This window comes from Osmerus eperlanus, chromosome 6 (assembly GCF_963692335.1).
Source record: "Osmerus eperlanus chromosome 6, fOsmEpe2.1, whole genome shotgun sequence".
Classification (NCBI taxonomy): Eukaryota; Metazoa; Chordata; class Actinopteri; order Osmeriformes; family Osmeridae; genus Osmerus; species Osmerus eperlanus.
Genome location: NC_085023.1, coordinates 2,413,179 through 2,433,465, shown reverse-complemented (window position 1 = coordinate 2,433,465; position 20,287 = coordinate 2,413,179). Strand labels below are relative to the sequence as shown.

The following is a 20,287-nucleotide window of genomic DNA, read 5'->3' as shown; positions in this document are numbered from 1 at the left end:
ATGATGTTCATTTACCATGCTTCATGTTTTCACAGTGTCTTCTTTGTTTCTCCAGGGGCAGAGGGGAGACCCTGGTGGGAGTGGGGGAGAGGTACCTGTCACCTGTCTCTCCTGACCTGTCTCTCCTGACCTGTCTCTCCTGACCTGTCTCTCCTGACTGTATTCAGCTCTAACATGAGGGACTCAAGCACAATAACACTTTTCAGCTCTAACATGAGGGACTCAAGCACGATAACCCTATTCAGCTCTAACATGAGGGACTCAAGCACAATAACACTTTTCAGCTCTAACATGAGGGACTCAAGCACGATAACCCTATTCAGCTCTAACATGAGGGACTCAAGCACAATAACACTGTTCAGCTCTAACATGAGGGACTCAAGCACGATAACACTATTCAGCTCTAACATGAGGGACTCAAGCACAAGAACACTGTTCGAAATTGGTTTACAGTTCTCTAGTAGAAGTAATTATAGGATGGAAACCATCAAAACACTGGAGAGGAAATGTGGAGCCTCCAGAGGGGATGGAGAAGAGTTCCTGATCATTTTACTTGTGTAAATACTCCACATGAAAAGCCTGGTGACAATGACCTCACACTGTGGATGGACTTATTCGATTCTTGTGTCAGTTGAGATGGAATGCCACATATTTCCAGCATTCAGTCAGTTTGATCATTTGGCCATATTTCTGACTTTAACTGACAAATATGGTTGAGCTTTTGCATGGGCTTGTTTAACTGTTGAACGCATTTCAAAACCCTGTCCTTCCTTAATTGCTCACCAGCCATTGCCTTCGGAAAACATGAACAGTTGCTGCTATGTTTTCCATTGTTGAAGGCCTGCCAGCAGTTTGCATAGTAGCCTAATCGGATATTTGGTTTACAAACGTCTTCCAAATCGTGGCCAGACCAATCGTTTGGTCAGAGTACAATTGTGTTGAGCAGCATCTTGATTCCAAGTCACGGAAAGATGACAGATGTGATTTTTCATTTCCTATGTTTTGTCATTTTTTAGGGGTATTTCTTTGACGCTAAACTAGGATTCTTCGTTGAATCTCATGACAATCGTCCACAGCTGTGATGTTAGCATACAGTTAGACCGGACCCAGCTTCCGGCTTGCATGTCGTCTGTAACAAACCTGATGTCCTGTTGTTGTAGGGGATGAAAGGGGAGAGAGGAGAACATGGCAGAACTGGGACACCAGTAAGTACCCTTTCTGACATACGTGTCATGCACAAGGCAACATCTATCACGTTAGTACCACACCCAGCATTTCAAAGCAAGTCTTTGTTCTAATGCTATGAGACAAATAGTGAAAATGAATCCTCCTGGAATAGTTTCTTCATACTGGCTGTCTGGTCTGGGATGTGACTGGGTTTCTTTGTGTGTTAAAATGATCTGACCACGTTGCAGATGGTTCCATATATAACATGTAATCAAAAGAGTTTGGGAGCAGGGAAAATGTTCCCTATGTCAATGTGTGTTCATTTTATGTTCTTGATGAAAACGTTGTTTTGTGTTTCGTCACAATGTTCGACTGTTTCTAATCCGAACAGCGTTTTACTTTACTTTTGTCAACTTTTTCATCTAGTCTGCTTTTACATTCTTTTGTGCTGATGTTCCTTTACAGGGATCCTCTGGCCCATCTGGACAAAAAGGAGAGGTACATTTTTACACTTAAGTCACTGAGTGGGCCTCTAAACCCATCATGTAAATAATAGGCCTATAGTGCCTTTAAAAACAGTAGAAATGGTGTATAAAAATTGATGACGACCTAATGTTCCATTAAAGTTCCCCTGAATTCCCTCAAATCAACCAATGTGCGCCTCCCAAAATGAGGCCTGTCATGGCTCTGTTTGTTATGCTAGCACGCTGCACTGTGTGAGCTTACTGACCGCAGGCTTGTGTGGCTGCAGAAAGGGACTTCGGGAGAAACGGGGGAGCGTGGTCCAGGGGGCCACCAGGGCCAGCCAGGGGTGCCGGGCCAGACAGGTCCCTCCGGGCCCCGGGGACACGCCGGGGACGCGGGGCTCCCGGGGGTCCCTGGACAAGAGGGACGACCAGTGAGTACCCGCATGTGGAGAAGGAGACAGCACACTACAACAGACACATATACCAGTATATACCTCCACACACACACACACACACACACACAGACAACCAGACATCAAACCTACAACCATGCATGCAGTACACATGCAGTAGTGTGTGAGTACTGTCCCCTCTGCAGGGGAGGGAGATGTCAGAGACGCACATTCAGCAGATCTGCAGAGAGCTGCTCCGAGGTGAGTATGAACATGGACCTCATCACATTCATCCATCAACCAGCCAGTGTGTTCATCAATCAACTAACCAATATATCAGTCAATCAAGTAAATGTATATGGATCTGAATGTGTGTAGTTAGGAAGAGCATAAGATAGGCTGGGTGTACAAAAGTACAGCACAGGACAGTACAGTACAGGATAGCACAGGACAGTACAGGATAGCACAGGATAGCACAGGATAGCACAGGATAGTACAGGACAGTACAGGACAGGGCAGGACAGAATAGTACAGCACAGGATAGTACAGGACAGTACAGTACAGGATAGCACAGGATAGTACAGGACAGTACAGTACAGGACAGTACAGTACAGTACAGGATAGCACAGGCTAGTACAGGACAGTACAGGACAGGACAGTACAGTACAGCACAGGATAGTACAGGACAGTACAGTACAGCACAGGATAGTACAGGACAGTACAGGACAGGACAGTACAGGACAGTACAGCACAGGATAGTACAGGACAGTACAGGACAGGACAGTACAGGACAGCACAGCACAGGATAGAACAGGACAGTACAGTACAGGACAGGACAGTACAGTACAGGATAGCACAGGATAGTACAGGACAGTACAGGACAGGACAGTACAGGACAGGATAGTACAGTACAGCACAGGATAGTACAGGACAGGACAGCACAGAACAAGGATAGTACAGGACAGGACATGATAGTACAGTACAGGATAGTACAGTACAGGACAGGATAGTACAGTAGAGCACAGGATAGTACAGGACAGGAAAGCACAGGACAAGGATAGTACAGGACAGGATAGTACAGTACAGTACAGGACAGGACAGGATAGTACAGTACAGCACAGGATAGTACAGTACAGTACATGACAGGATAGTACAGGACAGGATAGTACAGTACAGGATAGTACAGTACAGGACAGGATAGTACAGTACAGCACAGGATAGTACAGTACAGTACAGTACAGTACAGGACAGGATAGTACAGTACAGTACAGTACAGTACAGGACAGGATAGTACAGGACAGGACAGGACAGTACAGGATAGTACCTTACAGTACAGTACAGTACAGGACAGTACAGGACAGTACAGGACAGTACAGCACAGGATAGTACAGGACAGTACAGGACAGTACAGGACAGGACAGTACAGGACAGTACAGGACAGTACAGCACAGGATAGTACAGGACAGTACAGGACAGGACAGTACAGGACAGCACAGCACAGGATAGAACAGGACAGTACAGTACAGGACAGGACAGTACAGTACAGGATAGCACAGGATAGTACAGGACAGTACAGGACAGGACAGTACAGGACAGGATAGTACAGTACAGCACAGCACAGGATAGTACAGGACAGGACAGCACAGAACAAGGATAGTACAGGACAGGACAGGATAGTACAGTACAGGATAGTACAGTACAGGACAGGATAGTACAGTACAGCACAGGATAGTACAGGACAGGAAAGCACAGGACAAGGATAGTACAGGACAGGATAGTACAGTACAGTACAGGACAGGATAGTACAGTACAGCACAGGATAGTACAGTACAACACAGGACAGGATAGTACAGGACAGGATAGTACAGTACAGGATAGTACAGTACAGGACAGGATAGTACAGGACAGGATAGTACAGTACAGTACAGGACAGGATAGTACAGGACAGGACAGGACAGGACAGTACAGGATAGTACAGTACAGTACAGTACAGTACAGGACAGTACAGGACAGTACAGGACAGTACAGGACAGGACAGGATAGTACAGTACAGTACAGTACAGGACAGGACAGGACAGGATAGTACAGGACAGGACAGGACAGTACAGGACAGGACAGGATAGTACAGTACAGGACAGGACAGTACAGTACAGGACAGTACAGTACAGTACAGGATAGTACAGGACAGGACAGGACAGGATAGTACAGTACAGGACAGAATAGTACAGGACAGGACAGTACAGGACAGGATAGTACAGGACAGTACAGGACAGGATAGTACAGTACAGTACAGGACAGAATAGTACAGGACAGGACAGCACAGCACAGGATAGTACAGCACAGGGCAGCACAGTGGTGCTGAATGTCCCCATGCCGCCCCTCCAGCGGAGATCCCCAGCCTGGTGCTTAGCAACATGAACCAGCAGAGGAGCTGTGAGGAGTGCCACAGCAGGGTGGGAGCCCCGGGCCCCACCGGCCCCTTGGGGCCCCAGGGCTCCCGGGGGTTCCCTGGCCTGCCTGGCTCCAGCGGCCAGCCTGGGCGCCCCGGCCTGCCTGGCCGGCCTGGGTTAAGGGGCCTGAAAGGTACGTCTGTTTACTCCTCGCACGGCCTCCGTTTGTGCCAGGGGATTTAGACAGGTCGTTGGTTACACAGGATCCCTGTGTAAGAGCTGTTTGTTTGTTTGTTGTTTTGTGTGTAGGAGACCCTGGTGTTAAGGGGGACAGAGGGAACCCAGGAAGAACAGAGTTGGGAGACCAGGGGCTTCCAGGGCCTTCAGGTGTGTACGCTAGCAGGACAGACTCCCTGTTCGTTACGTAGCAAACAGACGGACGTCATGTTGCCTTTGGGGCTGAGATGGTAGCTGGTCCACCTCTGGTCGTGTGGCGTGTTGGGTTGTTCCTCAGCTCTGACCACTGAGCTGTAGAGCTGTGCCCTTTCCATCTGTCTGCTGCACTCGCTATGCAACACCTGCATGTCTCTCTGGATAAAAGTGTTGGCCAAATGATTGAATGTAAAAAGATTTGGTCGTATTTCGTTCACTCACTTCTGCCTCTCAGCACTTCTTTTGCCTGAGTCCTTTTCATCTACGTTTTACATTACATTTAAAGTATAAACAAAACATAAATGAAAGCGACACACAAGTACTTCATACTGTAGAAAGTTTAGCAGCAGCACATCAAGGATCAGAAGAGCATAGTTGGAACAGAATTCTGGTGATCAGAGTCATGGAACAGTCTGTATTTACCACGGACTGTACAAAAAGAGTCAAATCTCAGGTAACCAGGCATGGTGCCAAATAAACAATATCTTAACTATGGTGCGACAACAACATCTCAACTGCATTATTGCACAGCACAGTCTCTTGTATCTAAGCTCTCTGAGATGAGCCCATACTATTACGATCTGCACCAATGTACAGCTGGACGGTTTACATCAGCCATGTCTGCATTCCCCTCCCAGGGCCAATGGGCCCCCAGGGATACAGCAAGCCAGGCCACCCGGGGAGGCCTGGCCCCCCGGGCCTGGACGGGGCAGAGGGGAAGAGAGGGCCCCCCGGGGCCGCTGGGCAGCCGGGCGCCTGCCACCCCTCCACCTGTTACAGAGCCATGATGGTGAGGCACCGAGACCCCTTCAGGAAAGGACCAAACTATTGAAAGCAAGATGGCGGGCAGGTACACACGTGCAGTGCGGTCCAAGTCCCCGATCTGGCCTCTTCATGCTTGGCGATGCCCAAACGGCAAAATCTTTCCAATCTCAGGAAGATCTCACTCCTCTCAGTGTGTTCCTCAGTCCTGGAGACAGACAGTACCTCTCGACGTGTACATACAGTAGCAAGTATATTACCATGTGTGTCACATGATCTCTCTCTCTCTCTCTATGAATAAGTCATCTTCGCCCCCCCCCCCCCCATCCTCACATTGTAATATCCTCATCTCACAGTGTTTTTCGTGTGAGCTAAGTTATGCTTTAAAACAACGTTGTTAAACATTTCTTCCTTCTAGGGCCAAACAGTGATCAGAGATGTGAGCTGTTCAGATCGAGTCTCAAGCAGATTCGGCAGTAGTTATTAAGAGAGACAGAATTACTGTATGAGCAGGGCTGCCTATGCGCTGGCCTGGCCTCTACTGCCCTCTGGTGGAGCTTCTGAACATCGCGTTCTACACTTCCAACTCATCTCTTTACAGTTGTCCATTTTCACTTATTTATGCAACTTTGCATTGCTTTAAAAAACTAGATCTGCTATTCAACAAAAGATGTTAGCCCTTAACAATGTCTGTGGAATTATCTTAAAACTTTCAGGGCTAAACTGTGAGCTTGTTGTCTTTGCCATAGAGCTGAAGCAGCGAGCTGGCTGTGTTCATCGATGAATCGAGTCCACACCTCTCTTCCCCCCTCTGGAAATCATTTGATTAGTGCATACAATATGCCAGTAACATGCCTTCAGCTCATGATAATTAGCTAAGTATTTTTGCTGTTATTTATAAAATTGAACAATTACTGTGTACCAAAGGGCTTCATCAGAGTCAACTAGTTCTTTTTTTTTACAGTGTCTAATTTTATTTGTTATTTTTGTGCTAAGGTGACTTTTGTAATGAATTTTGTTATCATTAAACCCTTTTTTACAATTTGTGATGTAAACATTGTATTTATTTGTAACTGAAATTGGCCTTTTAAGAAGAATACTAATATACACTTTATCATGTGCATGTGTGTGTTTGTGTGCATGTGCAAATGAGTGATCGAGGAGAGACCAGGAGAGACATGCTGTTTACAGATGCGGCACTAGGTGGTGCTGTGGAGCTACACTGGCACAGGGCCATAAAATGTGGACCTGTTGCGCTGCACACACATCAAGCACACACCCAACACACACTCTGTAAAGCAGATCACGTGACTGGACATCCGTTATTATGGAGGCCTAAATAGTAAACCTAAAGAATTGCTGAAATTAAGTTAACGTTAGGGGTGGTAGAAGTGTATATGTTTGAGTGGGGGAGAGGATAAGGTGTGTGTGTGTGTGTGTGTGTGTGTGTGTGGGAGGGGGGGGGGGGGTAATGCATCTACTGAAAAAGTATGAGAAGCGCTGAACTAGGTTCATAGTAGGTTAAATTTAACGTTAAATGTCTACTTGCTTGCCTGGACACAGCATCTCTCCTTGAAGATCCAGACAGGAAGCCTCAGGATAGGAGCTGATGTGCCCAGCCATAGCCCTGGGTAGGACAGGTGTTCAGACACAGCAACCCTGTCATCAGGGTGCCACACCTGAAAAAGATACCATCCATTCAATTCCTTCTTTATTTGGTGTTGGTTTTCATTTGTTTTTGAGCCAAAATTGTCATGATACGCTCATCTAATGGTGTGTGTTATGAAGGCTGTTTAAAATTATTATCTATTTGATTGTTTCCAGTAGCCCATTTCTAGCACAGCAGCGTTTATTGAGAGAACATTGTTTTATGTAAACGCCACGATGAGGTCAATTGTGCAGAGGTAATTAAATGTCCCCGTCGGTACTCTTTGACTCGTTAAGAAGGGTTTCAGATTTCAAGTGTCTCCCCTTACACATCTGAGCCACATCCATCTCCTTGTCGGTTAAGTTTTACTACGGCCGCTAGAGGTGGATGCAAAAGCGTAGTCCTGGGTGGGATCGACTCATTAGATGGACAACAAGCTTCAACTCGTTCTCCAAAACGTTACTCGTTATGACATCAGCTTCATATTCAATAATTATAGGCCACTAATTTAATGTTCATTCGAAGGTGTTTTTTCTATTCAATGAAGGAGTCGGACAACTTCGATATTTATGGGCGTATACCTTCTCGCTTTTCCCGCTTAAGTGGAGTTAAGGTGAGAGAGAAGGCCATAATTCCATCATAGATCTGCCACTGAAGCAAAATGTGACAGTGACTTGGATGTAAGCGAGACACCGGACAGAACTTCACAAACTTTCTCCATGAGACTCGGGAGAAGCACGCGCTTGGGAGAGGATACCAACTTTCCAGAACGCAGGTTGATGCGTAATTTAGAACTTTTATTAACCCGAACCGACTGATTACGCGATACTTTTGTGGACCTGCTAAGAAGCGCACATCGACTGAAAATACATTTATAATCGAAACGAAGAATCGTCATCTTTTTGGGGGGTTTGTTTGCTTGGGATGGAGCTCAACATTATACCTGTGTAACAACAACTACCCATCATTAAGATGGCAGCGTTCACACCTTTAAACAGGGCTGCATTTGGACTCGTCTGGAGCTGCCTGAGTTTTCTGAACTGCGTTCATTGTGGTTTGGGAGACAACCATGTCCATTCTAGTTTTATTTACAGGAGGCTGCGTAACCACGAACGAAAGGAGATCCAGAGAGAAATCCTCTCTATCTTGGGGCTGCCTCACCGTCCCAGGCCGTTCTCACCGGGCAAGCAGGCATCCTCAGCACCCTTGTTCATGCTCGACCTGTACAACGCCATGACCACAGAGGAGGAGGAAGCTATACAGCAGAGTACGGGGAAAGGATTCAACGGGAAAGCGCATGGGCTTCCGCGCAAAGGGTTCTACGGCTCTCCACAGGGGTACTCTCGCGTGGCGCAGCCGTACCGAGCGGCCCCTCTCACGAGCCAGAGTCCCCCACAGACAACATCACACGACACCAACTTTCTCAATGACGCTGACATGGTCATGAGCTTTGTTAATTTAGGTAAGTTTGTTCAAAAAGTTTTAAAAACTCTTCAAATTGGCTGGGATTGTGTTCGTGTTAGTCAATTACGGCGAAAATACTTGTTTTCGATTTCTTCTGGGGTTTTATGAAATTGGTCTAAACATCTCGTAATTTAGGCCTATTTATCTTGCTGTTTTTATCATTTTAAATAGCCTACTACTTTCACTGAATACATGGAAAATAACATATTAAAGTCTCAATGCCTCAAAAGTAATCTGAATATTTGTCTAAATTAGATTAGAATATTTTATAGATTTTAGGCTACAAAACGTTTGAACACGTTTGTAAATGTATTAGGCCCAATTTAAATATTCTTTCATGTTGGCCTTTAGTTTTATTTGCCCGTGAAAGCTGTGTGCAGTTAATCTTCCTGCAAGTGGCTAAAGGAAAAATAAATTGCATTTACATTTAGTCTCCTAAATTTTAAATAGAAACCGAATAATTATCGCTTCATAGTTATGTCAATAAATATCTAATATGTCTTATAGGATGTGATATTCCACATGACCCATGGACTAAGTAACACGTCACATTTCCTAGACAACATGTATCTCTATGAAGTTATAATATCATCCTTTCCCACACATGATGTGGCTATGAACTTAATTCCTGGGTTCCTTCTCATATGTAATTGTCGCTCTATTTTTATCTGTACAATAGTTTGCTCAGCTTGGAGAAAACAAGTTGTGGTTTTTACGTCTAAACAGGCATTAGCCTTGTCTTGTTGCCCTCACAAGGACAACATGTCTACGTCTAAACAGACATTAGCCTTGTCTTGTTGCCCTCACAAGGACAACATGTCTACGTCTAAACAGACATTAGCCTTGTCTTGTTGCCCTCACAAGGACAACATGTATACGTCTAAACAGGCATTAGCCTTGTCTTGTTTCCCTCTCAAGGACAACATGTATACGTCTAAACAGGCATTAGCCTTGTCTTGTTGCCCTCGCAAGGACAACATGTCTCCGTCAGGGCTGAGTTACTCAGGTCACACAGAAACAGATCAAAACTCTGTCGGTGGGAAAAGGATCTGGACAGAAACTCTTCAGGTTCTTCCTAGAGTGTGTTTTTGTGTCTTTTTGATTTAAGGATGAACATAAGCAGCTGTCATGTGAGCGTGGGACTGGTCGTGAGAGCAGAGTGATGAGAATGATTAACACAGAGTTTCCCTAGTAGCCCTGACCTCTGAACCCCGCCGGGTCTTCAAACTTATCAGATGACCGTCTGACCCTCAGTAAATTGGCCTAAACTACTTCCTGTTGTTAAAGCGCCGAGAGATGAAGCGAGGTCTGGACTTTTTCTGTCCTTGTTCCCCCGCGGCAGACGGTCTGGGGGCTGGAGGTGAAAACAGTAGCTTTGTTCCTTTTCCTGTAAGTCATTTGTAATTAAGAATTACAATGACTGTGCTTTCTGTGAGCTATGCTTGTAATAATGTTTTACTATTTGTAACCCAACTAAATATAAAAATAACTAAAATATAAATATTTAGGCCCTCCTTTAGTCGGGCTTGCTATTTGTGTCACTGACACACAGAGAAGGCCAGTACATGAGTTGAAGTGGACATCTTAGAGTGAAAGCCTTGGGGTGTTTGAAGCACTGCGCGGAGAGACTGCATGCTAGGTATGTGAAGAGGTGTTGTAGAAGGCGTAATCCCTCACCTTGACCAGAATCCATCTGTTTCCACTTACCAATCCCTGGCCAGGCATTCTGTCAGGGAGCCCTGAAAACTCCTGTTTTACAGACAGTCGCTTGGTAAATTTAGGCTTTTTTTGTGACAGCACACTTGAAATAGAACGATTTTTATCATTATATGTTCAGGAGTTCTTCCTTTGCACTGTAGTATTTCACACTACATATATAGAGTATTTTCACTGCTTGTATTGAGTGTTTTTCATGATTGTTAATAATAACTTGATCATGCATGTAGGTAGCTCACAGACATTTATAAAATTAATCTCACAAGTGGCCTTGTGATTGAGTGAGTAAACCTTACTATTTATGCGTTCTTAATCGATGTTCTTATCAACAAAGATGTCTCACGAACTCTTGAGTTTGTCAACGCGAAGCTGCTGTGCGTCAAACTCTGCCCGAGCGTGACCCCTTTTAGCGAGCCCCCCCCCCCCCCCCAAGCTGCCACCACGCAGGAAACGCCTCACGCTCTCAGCGCCCTTCCAGCTTTCCATCAGCCGGTCAGCTAACGCTGGAGCCAGCCTGACCTGATGGAAGTCAGGCCTGCCCCCTCGACCTGCGTGTGTTAAGTAACCGCAGGCCTCCCGTCCTGATAAACCGTGCGCTGATACGCTCGGGGGTACGTCCCTGGCTACACCGGAGCACTGACACGCCTCAACCCAACGCTTCTCTGGGGCTGTTTGGCAGGTTTTCTTAATGCTCGGAGGTCAGTTGAAAGGTCCAGTGGGAGGGAAGAGCACAGAGTCTGTCTCCCTCGGTTGTTCTGGTGCTTTAAAAAACTACATATTCATGTAAAAAAATACAAATAAATGTGTTGCTGCAGTTACCGGAGGTACTGCTGATAACTATGTATTGGCCTGTTTTTAGGATTAGCTGTACTCATGCACTCAACTGTGGAACATTAAATAACAAATTTTGCTGCGTTTAACCATAAACCTGTAGGATATTCTCTCAAATGGCCCACTATATGAAATGTTTCACCATAATCCGCCTCAAGAAACTATCTAAAAGGTTATGCAATTCTTCTGGCAAAGATCCCTGTAAAAAAAAGAGTAACTTTTTCCCTGTGTGTGTTATATTCTGATGCTGAACTTTGAGAGGAGCGATGAAGACTCGACCTCCCCTTGTAAACAGTTCCATAGCGGGCCCATACAACGGCGTCAGTGCATTGTGTAAAAATGGCATGAGGTCAACACGAGAGTGGAGAGGGAGGCTGAAACAGTCGCTCAAATCCCACTGACGGAATCCTGTCTGGTCTCTGGCCCTCACGTTGAGGGGCAGACGAAAGGGTCTTTAATTGAATCAGCCTGTTTTTCTTAACTGACAGCCCATTCATCATGTCCAGAGAGTTGAGGCATACACACATTGAGGGCCTGCCTGGGAACGTCTACCTGGATTCACTGGAGTGATTTAATGGGCTGGTTACTGCTTTTGTTGGGAGTCTAAATGTTTGGATTGGGTTTGGAATGTGCTAAATTACTTTTTTTTTCCCATGGTGAGACTGCTGGCTCTCTTCATCTGTGCAGTGCAGTCCTTATCTGTTGTATTCCAGGAAAAGGCATCGGTTTTGAAGACCTAGTTTTAGACGTGTGAAAAACATCTTCTGAACCTCTATCAGACCGCATCTCTCTGTGTGATTTTCTAGTGGAGAAAGACAAGGATTTCTCCCACCAGAGGAGACACCATAAAGAGTTCCGCTTCGACCTGACCCAGATCCCCGAGGGCGAGGCGGTGACGGCGGCAGAGTTTAGGATATATAAGGACCGCAGTCACGTCCGCTACGAAAACATCACTCTGAAAGTCACCGTGTACCAGGTGGTCAAGGAGTACCTACACAGGTGAGCACAGGCAGCAGGTGTCAACCTCACTTTCAAACTGACACTTTTCTTTACTCAGAATGTGCTGTCGTGAGTTTGTTCTTGTAAAAATAGGAATACCGTTGTCCCAGCTTTATTTTTGCTGACAGATATGATCAAATAAATAATGTAAATTTTAAGGTTTCTAGACGACTGTTAATGATTTTGAATCTTTTATCGCTTTCGTTAACATTGACATTTATGTCAATGTCGTCAAACAACTTAGTTTTCCTCTGATACACTGCTGTGTAGACTGTTTATCATGCAAACCTGGGCCTCTTTCGACTCTCTCTATACATTTAGTCTGAAGTAGCAATTTAAAATGATTTCCGCAATCAACATTCAAAACACCATACTGTGCCGTTGGGAAGGGAACAAAAAATAATCTCAGGCTTTTTCAATTTAGGAAAAAAACCATGCATCTCAAATATCCTGCTGTTATTGTTTACAGGCAGTGAGAGGCACAGAGAGGTGCAGCCATATGAGTTTACAAACCAGTTAACCCTGTCCTGAGGTCAACTCATTCCCGTGTTGCAACCACAGAGGCAATCACTATTCAGTAATGGAAACAAAAAATAACGAACCAAATTGGCAAACCGATCAATCTGGAAATTAAACTGATGGAATTGGATTTGAGAAAACAAAACAAAACAAACACAACATCTTTAGAGTTTTAGTTGTTGCTGTTGAAAGTGTGTGGTGTGTTTTGGTGCCTTGTCCGTCTGTCTGTCTCTGCAGAACAACGTCTGCAGCGCTGCATCCGCCCTCAGGCAGGCGTGTGTGTGTGTCAGCCTCTGCAGAGCGAGGCTTGAAACGGCCCTTTAAAAACCTTCACGGTTCTGTAAAACACTTAAGACGGGCAATCAGGCAGAAAATAAAAGGACATCCTGTTTACACGACCAAGCTGCCAGAATGTAAAAGTTCATCTCTCCTTTTTGGCCTGAAGACAGTGCTTACTGGAAACTTGTGAAAGTGTCGTTTGACTTTAAATGAACAGAAGTCTTGTAGGTTGACGTAAAGAATTAGAAAGACACAAAGAGTTAGTAAGAGTTAACGTTAGTATTAAACACCGCCATGCAGCCTGCATGTGACACCAACATTCAGGGCTGCAAATGTTGTTTAGAAAGAACACCACCGTCACAAATTCAAGAGCTTTAAACATAATCTCCAACTCTGCTCTCCCTCATTCTCACCCAGCTCTTACGAGCATAGTTCTCGATAAAACCTTTCCATTAGCAAGGTGCCCACTTCCACAGGGCACACTTGTACAGCCTGGAAAGTCCATCAACTATCAGCACCAGTGTGCAGGCCGCCTGTCAGGCCGAGTGCAGGCCAGACGCAGCCATGACAGGCAGATGGGAGGCCCCTACTGGAGCCCACATACCCACCTGCCTCCCTCAACAATACAACGGAAGTGGAAGCCGGCACATAGTTAAACACAGGAGTGTACTTAAAGCAGGGCCCACATTTGCTTGCAAAATATGTGTGTGGGTGATTGAAGGGTTGATACAGCCCTCTTGGTCCTAGTCGATGAAGTCTCCCGTCGCAGAGAGCGGGCCAGTCATCACGGTGCCTTTTTATGGCTCACACCGGTCTGTGGGTTCAACACGGCCTCTTTCAGCTGCGAACTGTGATTCCCCGGCTTAATAAACGTTATTCACAGTTCAGCACCTTATTCTTCAGCCCTCCCTCTGAGTCGCGCTCATAAAGCCGGTGTTTAAGTGCTCAACAGCTCAGCCACTGCGTGATTTAAAAACGGTCGGTTGAGGAAAGACAACTTTGTTACTGTTCTGTGTAAAAGCTTTTTTTGTTCATCCCACCATGATACAACCCTACGTCTTGGTATGCCTGCCTCTGCCTGATTGAGATCCAGCCCTCTCCAGATTTTGTGCAGTTGTGAGAAGCAGATTTTTGTTTTTATTCCAGCCAAGTAGTCATTAGTCGGGTGAGGAATGTTGACTTCTAAAGGAAGTTCTCAGAGGACACGAAGCAGTGTAATGGAACCAGTCTTTGTGTGAGGACTTATCCTGTAAAAGTATTCTACAGTGATCAGTCAATGCTACCTTGTTTGTGTTATTCCAATATGGCAGATCAGAGCCTCAAGACTGCTCTCATTGTGTGGCCCCATTGCAACTTCTAGAAACTTAAAGGATAAACAGGAATGTCATGATTAGTTCCAGAACATTTTCCCTCAGAGGAGAGCAAGGTTCATCAGTTATACAAAAGAGGGTTCCCAACCTTCTCCTCCTCCTTGTCTTACCGCTGTTTGTAAATCCTCATTAGGCGTGCATGCAGGCGTGCATGCAGACATTACTTGAGGCTATAGAATGAAAACATTCAGTGATCTGCACATTAATGGTTGGATTTGTTTACAAAATAATAATGGGAGCTGAAAAGCTTGCATGTACTTTCATTCACTATTTATGTGTTGGTTGATCTACTATTATAACCACTCTATCTGCTAGTCTAATCTGCTTTATATATTTAGCTGTTTCAAACTAAAAACAAAATATCAAATCATGTAAAGGTCATTGTTTCTCTTTTCGTTCTGCCTTCCTAGAGATGCGGAGACGTTCCTGCTGGACTCTAGAAAGATCCGAGCATCAGACGGGGGCTGGCTGGTCTTCGACATCACCGCCACCAGCAACCACTGGGTCCTCAACCCACAGCAGAACATGGGCCTGCAGCTGTCTGTGGAGACTACGGATGGTAGGTCCTGTCTCCTATCCACAGCAGAACATGGGCCTGCAGCTGTCTGTGGAGACCATGGATGGTAGGTCCTGTCTCCTATCCACAGCAGAACATGGGCCTGCAGCTGTCTGTGGAGACCATGGATGGTAGGTCCTGTCTCCTATCCACAGCAGAACATGGGCCTGCAGCTGTCTGTGGAGACCACGGATGGTAGGTCCTGTCTCCTATCCACAGCAGAACATGGGCCTGCAGCTGTCTGTGGAGACCACGGATGGTAGGTCCTGTCTCCTATCCACAGACAGCTCCCTGAGGAGAATAATAATAAACATGTAGCAGATACTTTTATCCAAAGTGGGGGTGGGGAGGGGGGGGCTGAACCTGCGACCTCTGGTCAAATTGAAATGCTCCATCGCTGAGCCGTCCCCCGTCCCCGTCCCCAGGACATCCCCAGGACATCCCCGTCCCCAGGACGTCCCCGTCCCCAGGACGTCCCCGTCCCCAGGACGTCCCCGTCCCCAGGACGTCCCCGTCTCCAGGATGTCCCTGTCTCCAGGACGTCCCTGTCCCCAGGACGTCCCCGTCCCCAGGATGTCCCTGTCCACAGGCTGTCCCCCATCCCCAGGATGTCCCCCATCTCCAGGATGTCCCTGTCCCCAGGACCCAGGACAGTAAAATCTTCACTCCCAGACATACACTGAGCTAGTGTCTCATTTCTGTTGGGATTCATTTTAACACAGCGATTTACATATTATTCTCCCAAGTGCTCGATGATGGATATGCACCCATTAGTTTCTTGGCACTTCAATAAGAAACGTTGTGAGTTGTGAAATGGAAAGTGTCTCTCTTTTAGTGTTTGTGTTTTCTGTGGGTTTTATGAGGAAAACATATGGAGCAGTTGACTGTTTTAACATGAAAAGGCCATAAAGGAGTATTTTCATATTCCTCAAACCACAAGCCATTGATGATCAATCTTGAGGGGGTTCCGCCATGCCTCGAGGAAGTACATGATGACATGTGCTTGTAAATCACAAAGTATAGCATCAATGTGCTTGATTGAGAAATCCAGTACGCTGGAATCTGTTCCTCATCAAGCATACAGACTAGAATGTACCCCTCCTCACTGTCAATCCATCTCACTCTTCATTTGGACTGATTGCCCCGCATTGTGGATGCTCCTGAACAAGACAAACAAACTCATTGTGCTCCATGTGTTTGCGTTCCAAGTCACGTATACGATCGCGAACGTTCTTTGACGAACCGTCTGTCCCTAATCTACATCACGTGTTGTTGTGCGAAGGGCGCAGCATCAACATGAAGTCCGCCGGTGTGGTGGGGCGCGGCGGCCCCCAGTCCAAACAGCCCTTCCTGGTGGCGTTCTTCAAGGCCAGCGAGGTTCTTCTGCGGTCGGTCCGGGCGGCCGGGGGGAAGAAGAAGAACCACAACCGCAACAAGTCTGTGGGCCAACAGGAGGCCTCGCGCTCTGCTAAAGGTGCAGGTGAGCAATGCTTCTACTCTTTCTGTTTGCCTTTTTACAATCACAAACCAAAAGTCTTCCTGTAGGGAATGAGGTGTGGTAATGGTTCGACTTATCTGTTCCATGTTGACATTACGGTGTTCTTGTAACAGTAAAAGTACGTCAGAATATATGTTTGATAGGCAATGTGGCACTTTGACTAACATGTACTTATGACAAAATGCTATACATGGGTAAATATACTTTCCAAAGTTGTAGCAGTAGGATCATCTACTATACTTCCAAAAACATTTAGTCACATGTGCTGGTTGCATATAATTGCAAATGTCTTCACAAGCCTCTATCATACGTGTAAAAGTGTAACAGAAGTGATTGCGCATCTTCTTGGGTATAGTGCACAATCGTCCTAACCGCTCGTGACTGGACACCTCCGACTCCGCAAGTGCGAACACTAACCAACTACGCCAACAAAAAGCTAGCAATTGTTTGGCGCGGGTGACCTGTGTATATACATGTGGAGTGAGTTTAACCGCTCTACACTGGCTACAAAAGCAACAAGAAGACATGGATGTTGGCCCCTGTGCTCAGACCAGGACTTCAACAACAGAATCAAATCAAGCTTTCTCAAGTCACTGTGCATGTCTCCTAACATGAGCCTCAGGTGTCGAGGTTTCCAGTTGACCAAACCCCCAAGTTCAGAAAAGCTGTACAGTAGCACAGTAGTATTTACCTGCTTAAGTGAAAACAGTTTATTGACGTAGCCGACTGTTCAAATCAAAGTGGGGGTGGGTGTGAACCTGGGGGACCTCTGCAGGCCCAACACTGAGCTGCACCCATCCCTCTAGGGTTGACGGCATGTCAAACAGTCGGATTACATGTAACCACCCATAGACACTGCGCAGGATGTTATGTCTACTCCATCAGGTGCTTGTTGCTAAGGCGACGCTGTCTTGTGTGGGCTCTGTGCTCTCCTAACCTCTGGATGAAAATATTACAATCTTCAGGTTTATAAAACGCCTCCTTCTCTTTAAACAGAGCTCAAACCTTCCTGCCCACTCTTTTTAACCTCTACTTCCACTCAGGAACGCAACAGAATCCCGGACGCTGGGGATAGAATACGGGAATACATTAATTCGTACAGGACTCATAATAATTCAATACATAAGTCTCCAAGTGTAATATGTGGATGGTTTCTGAAGTCTGATCTTGACCTTGATGGTTGATGCAGCCAACATGATAACAGTGTATGTAGTTTGAATTCATGACCTTTGGGGCAGATGGAGTTTGGTGAGTCAGCGGGGTGTGTGCACCCACTCAACACTCCCTCCGTCTCCATGACAAAACTAAAACTACAAACAAGCAAGTGCCATGTTCTGTTAACACTTTGTTAATATTTAATGAAGAATTTATACGGTGTACATTGTTGAAAAGAATTGAACAATTTTGACAAGCAAACCCGCCACGTTCAGCTAAAGCTGCAGTACTAACTGTATCTCTCAAACAGAAAAAATCACCCTGAAAACTGCTTACATTAAAGCAGTCCCCACTTTGTAACACTTTAACATCCAAGTTCCAGGTTAGACAGCACGCAGGGTCAATGTCTCCTGAGAAGTCGAAGGCCATCTTGTTGGATGCCGGGAAAATGTTTGGTTTAACCTGTCGCGATCCTTGTGAATGTCCTTCTAGAGCTCAACACAAGCGAACAGAAGCAAGCCTGCAAGAAGCACGAGCTGTACGTGAGCTTCAGAGACCTGGGGTGGCAGGTGAGCAAGTCGGCGAGGACATCAGCAACTACAGCGGTGCCCCTTAGAAAACACACACTGCAACCACAAACCACATTCCCCCTCATTTAACTCAGGATTCCTTGGACAGTATGAAGTTTGAAGTCTTTTTTTAACAGACAGTACAGTAGACATATTTTAGTATCCTGGCTGTAGACCTAGCATCTGCTGTGAAGTCCCTAGGAAACGTGTCCTGTTCTTTTCTCCAAGGACTGGATCATCGCCCCGGAGGGCTACGCAGCGTTCTACTGCGATGGAGAGTGCTCGTTTCCTCTCAACGCACACATGAACGCAACCAACCATGCCATCGTACAAACCCTGGTACGCCCCTGTGGGACTGTGCCTGGAAGGACGTCTCCTCTGAATGTGTGCAGGACACAGTGTCATAACCACAGTAGCGATCCTTGGTTCCACTCACACTCTGGAATGACGTTTGTGTCACTTCCTGTCGCAGGTTCATCTGATGTTCCCTGATAACGTGCCAAAGCCATGCTGCGCCCCCACCAAGCTGAACGCCATCTCCGTCCTTTACTTCGACGACAGCTCCAACGTCATCCTGAAGAAGTACAGGAACATGGTCGTGAGGTCTTGTGGCTGTCATTGACGGTCGAGCAGGGTTATTTCTCTATGTGGTATCGCTGGAAAAAGCAAAGCAACATATCAATATTGATAGATCTTGAGGTGTGATGTGATGTACAGTATTATTTATATACATTATTAGATTTTTTTTATGTTAACTTATTTATTTCTTTGTCTATGTTTTGATAGAACTCTGTACTGTAAAGCAAGTAGGACAATGAAGAACAAGTTGAGTGCCTAAACCACCGCCCTCATGGGCACTTGGTGAGGTCCTGAGAGACGACTAAGCGCAGGCTGTTACAGTACATTCCGTTTCATGCAGTTTCACCAAGCAGAGCAGAGTTTTTCTTTTTACAGCCAACATACAGTCAATTTGTCAGATGATTCCAGCACTCCCATAGCACTGTCTCTTTGAACTCAGCTATGTTCATTGTTTATTTTAACCACTCAAGGTACAGTAGGTTTACATTTGCTGCTATGATGAAATGAGCTAGCATTTCCGGCTGTACTGGTAGAAATATCTCTGTTGTTTCTGTCTTAGCAACAGAGTCTTACTGCTTTACAACTGTGTTATACAGGATTGTAATTGTCAATAGGCTTTACAAGGCTTTCTTTCTTGCCATCAGATACATAAAAATACATATGAAAGTTAAATATGAAAAACATTTAATTTAAGTAGCAGTATATTTTCATATCGTTCATACTCGATAGCAATAGTAATAGCTTAACCAAAAAAGAACACCTTTGTCCAATGTTTGAATTCACTGTTATTTTGTTATTGTCATGTCATAATAATATGAGTAATATATGTTTGGAAAGAGTACAACTGTATTAGAGTGTTAATATTATTAAATGTATTTGTTTCAAATATTATAAACAAATATGTCTTCCATCAAGAAGGGAATATCTTTCTCAAACACTTAAAGCTAACTTCAAATCTATGTGTTCTGGTATCCTTATTTATGGGTCTCAGGCCATCGTTCCCACAGAGCAGTTTCTACATTCTTTAATGTATTGGTCTTCAGCCATGTGTAACTCCCAGTCTTTCAAACCCAGGTCCTCTTCATATGCAGTCATAGTGTTTGGAATTCTATGGATGTTTTATGCACTGTTGCCGGACTACCGTAGGAGATTTATAAATGTTTGACAGGTGTGATGTAAACATAGGGGTTCACCCAGGGAGACAGGACATGTGCTGGGAGACTGCTGGTGTCCAGGGAGACAGGGCAAGTGCTGGGAGACTGCTCTTACCCAGGGAGACAGGGCAAGTGCTGGGAGACTGCTCTTACCCAGGGAGACAGGGCAAGTGCTGGGAGACTGCTCTTACCCAGGGAGACAGGGCAAGTGCTGGGAGACTGCTCTTACCCAGGGAGACAGGGCAAGTGCTGGGAGACTGCTGGTGTCCAGGGAGACAGGGCAAGTGCTGGGAGACTGCTCTTACCCAGGGAGACAGGGCAAGTGCTGGGAGACTGCTCT

The 20,287-nt window shown here is 45.7% G+C and overlaps 2 protein-coding genes across 2 annotated transcripts in view; both read left to right on the top strand.

Annotated features, from left to right (window-relative positions):
• Nucleotides 1-6,654, top strand: part of col21a1 (collagen, type XXI, alpha 1) — a 39,025-nt gene extending 32,371 nt beyond the window's left edge. The window contains exons 22-29 of the mRNA XM_062462989.1: nt 56-91; nt 1,161-1,205; nt 1,633-1,665; nt 1,919-2,065; nt 2,233-2,287; nt 4,412-4,609; nt 4,726-4,803; nt 5,487-6,654. Coding sequence (XP_062318973.1) covers nt 56-91; nt 1,161-1,205; nt 1,633-1,665; nt 1,919-2,065; nt 2,233-2,287; nt 4,412-4,609; nt 4,726-4,803; nt 5,487-5,680 — 786 coding nt within the window. The 3' untranslated portion in view covers nt 5,681-6,654. The remainder of the gene's footprint in view (nt 1-55; nt 92-1,160; nt 1,206-1,632; nt 1,666-1,918; nt 2,066-2,232; nt 2,288-4,411; nt 4,610-4,725; nt 4,804-5,486) is intronic.
• A 964-nt stretch (nt 6,655-7,618) lies between these two features.
• bmp5 (bone morphogenetic protein 5) lies at nt 7,619-19,679 on the top strand. The gene is made up of 7 exons (XM_062462987.1): nt 7,619-8,720; nt 12,076-12,268; nt 14,847-14,995; nt 16,275-16,472; nt 18,138-18,214; nt 18,443-18,553; nt 18,687-19,679. The coding sequence occupies exons 1-7, from the start codon at nt 8,231-8,233 to the stop codon at nt 18,834-18,836; spliced, it is 1,368 nt and encodes a 455-aa protein (XP_062318971.1). The 5' UTR covers nt 7,619-8,230; the 3' UTR covers nt 18,837-19,679.
• Nucleotides 19,680-20,287: the final 608 nt, after the last annotated feature.

What these genes read in the sequence shown, in the direction of transcription:
- bmp5 (XM_062462987.1), top strand. Translation starts at nt 8,231, where the DNA reads ATGGCAGCGTTCACACCTTTAAACAGGGCTGCATTTGGACTCGTCTGG. An exon ending in CATGAGCTTTGTTAATTTAG is followed by an intron (nt 8,721 to 12,075) that starts GTAAGTTTGTTC and finishes GTGATTTTCTAG; the next exon opens with TGGAGAAAGACAAGGATTTC. An exon ending in TCAGAGACCTGGGGTGGCAG is followed by an intron (nt 18,215 to 18,442) that starts GTGAGCAAGTCG and finishes CTTTTCTCCAAG; the next exon opens with GACTGGATCATCGCCCCGGA.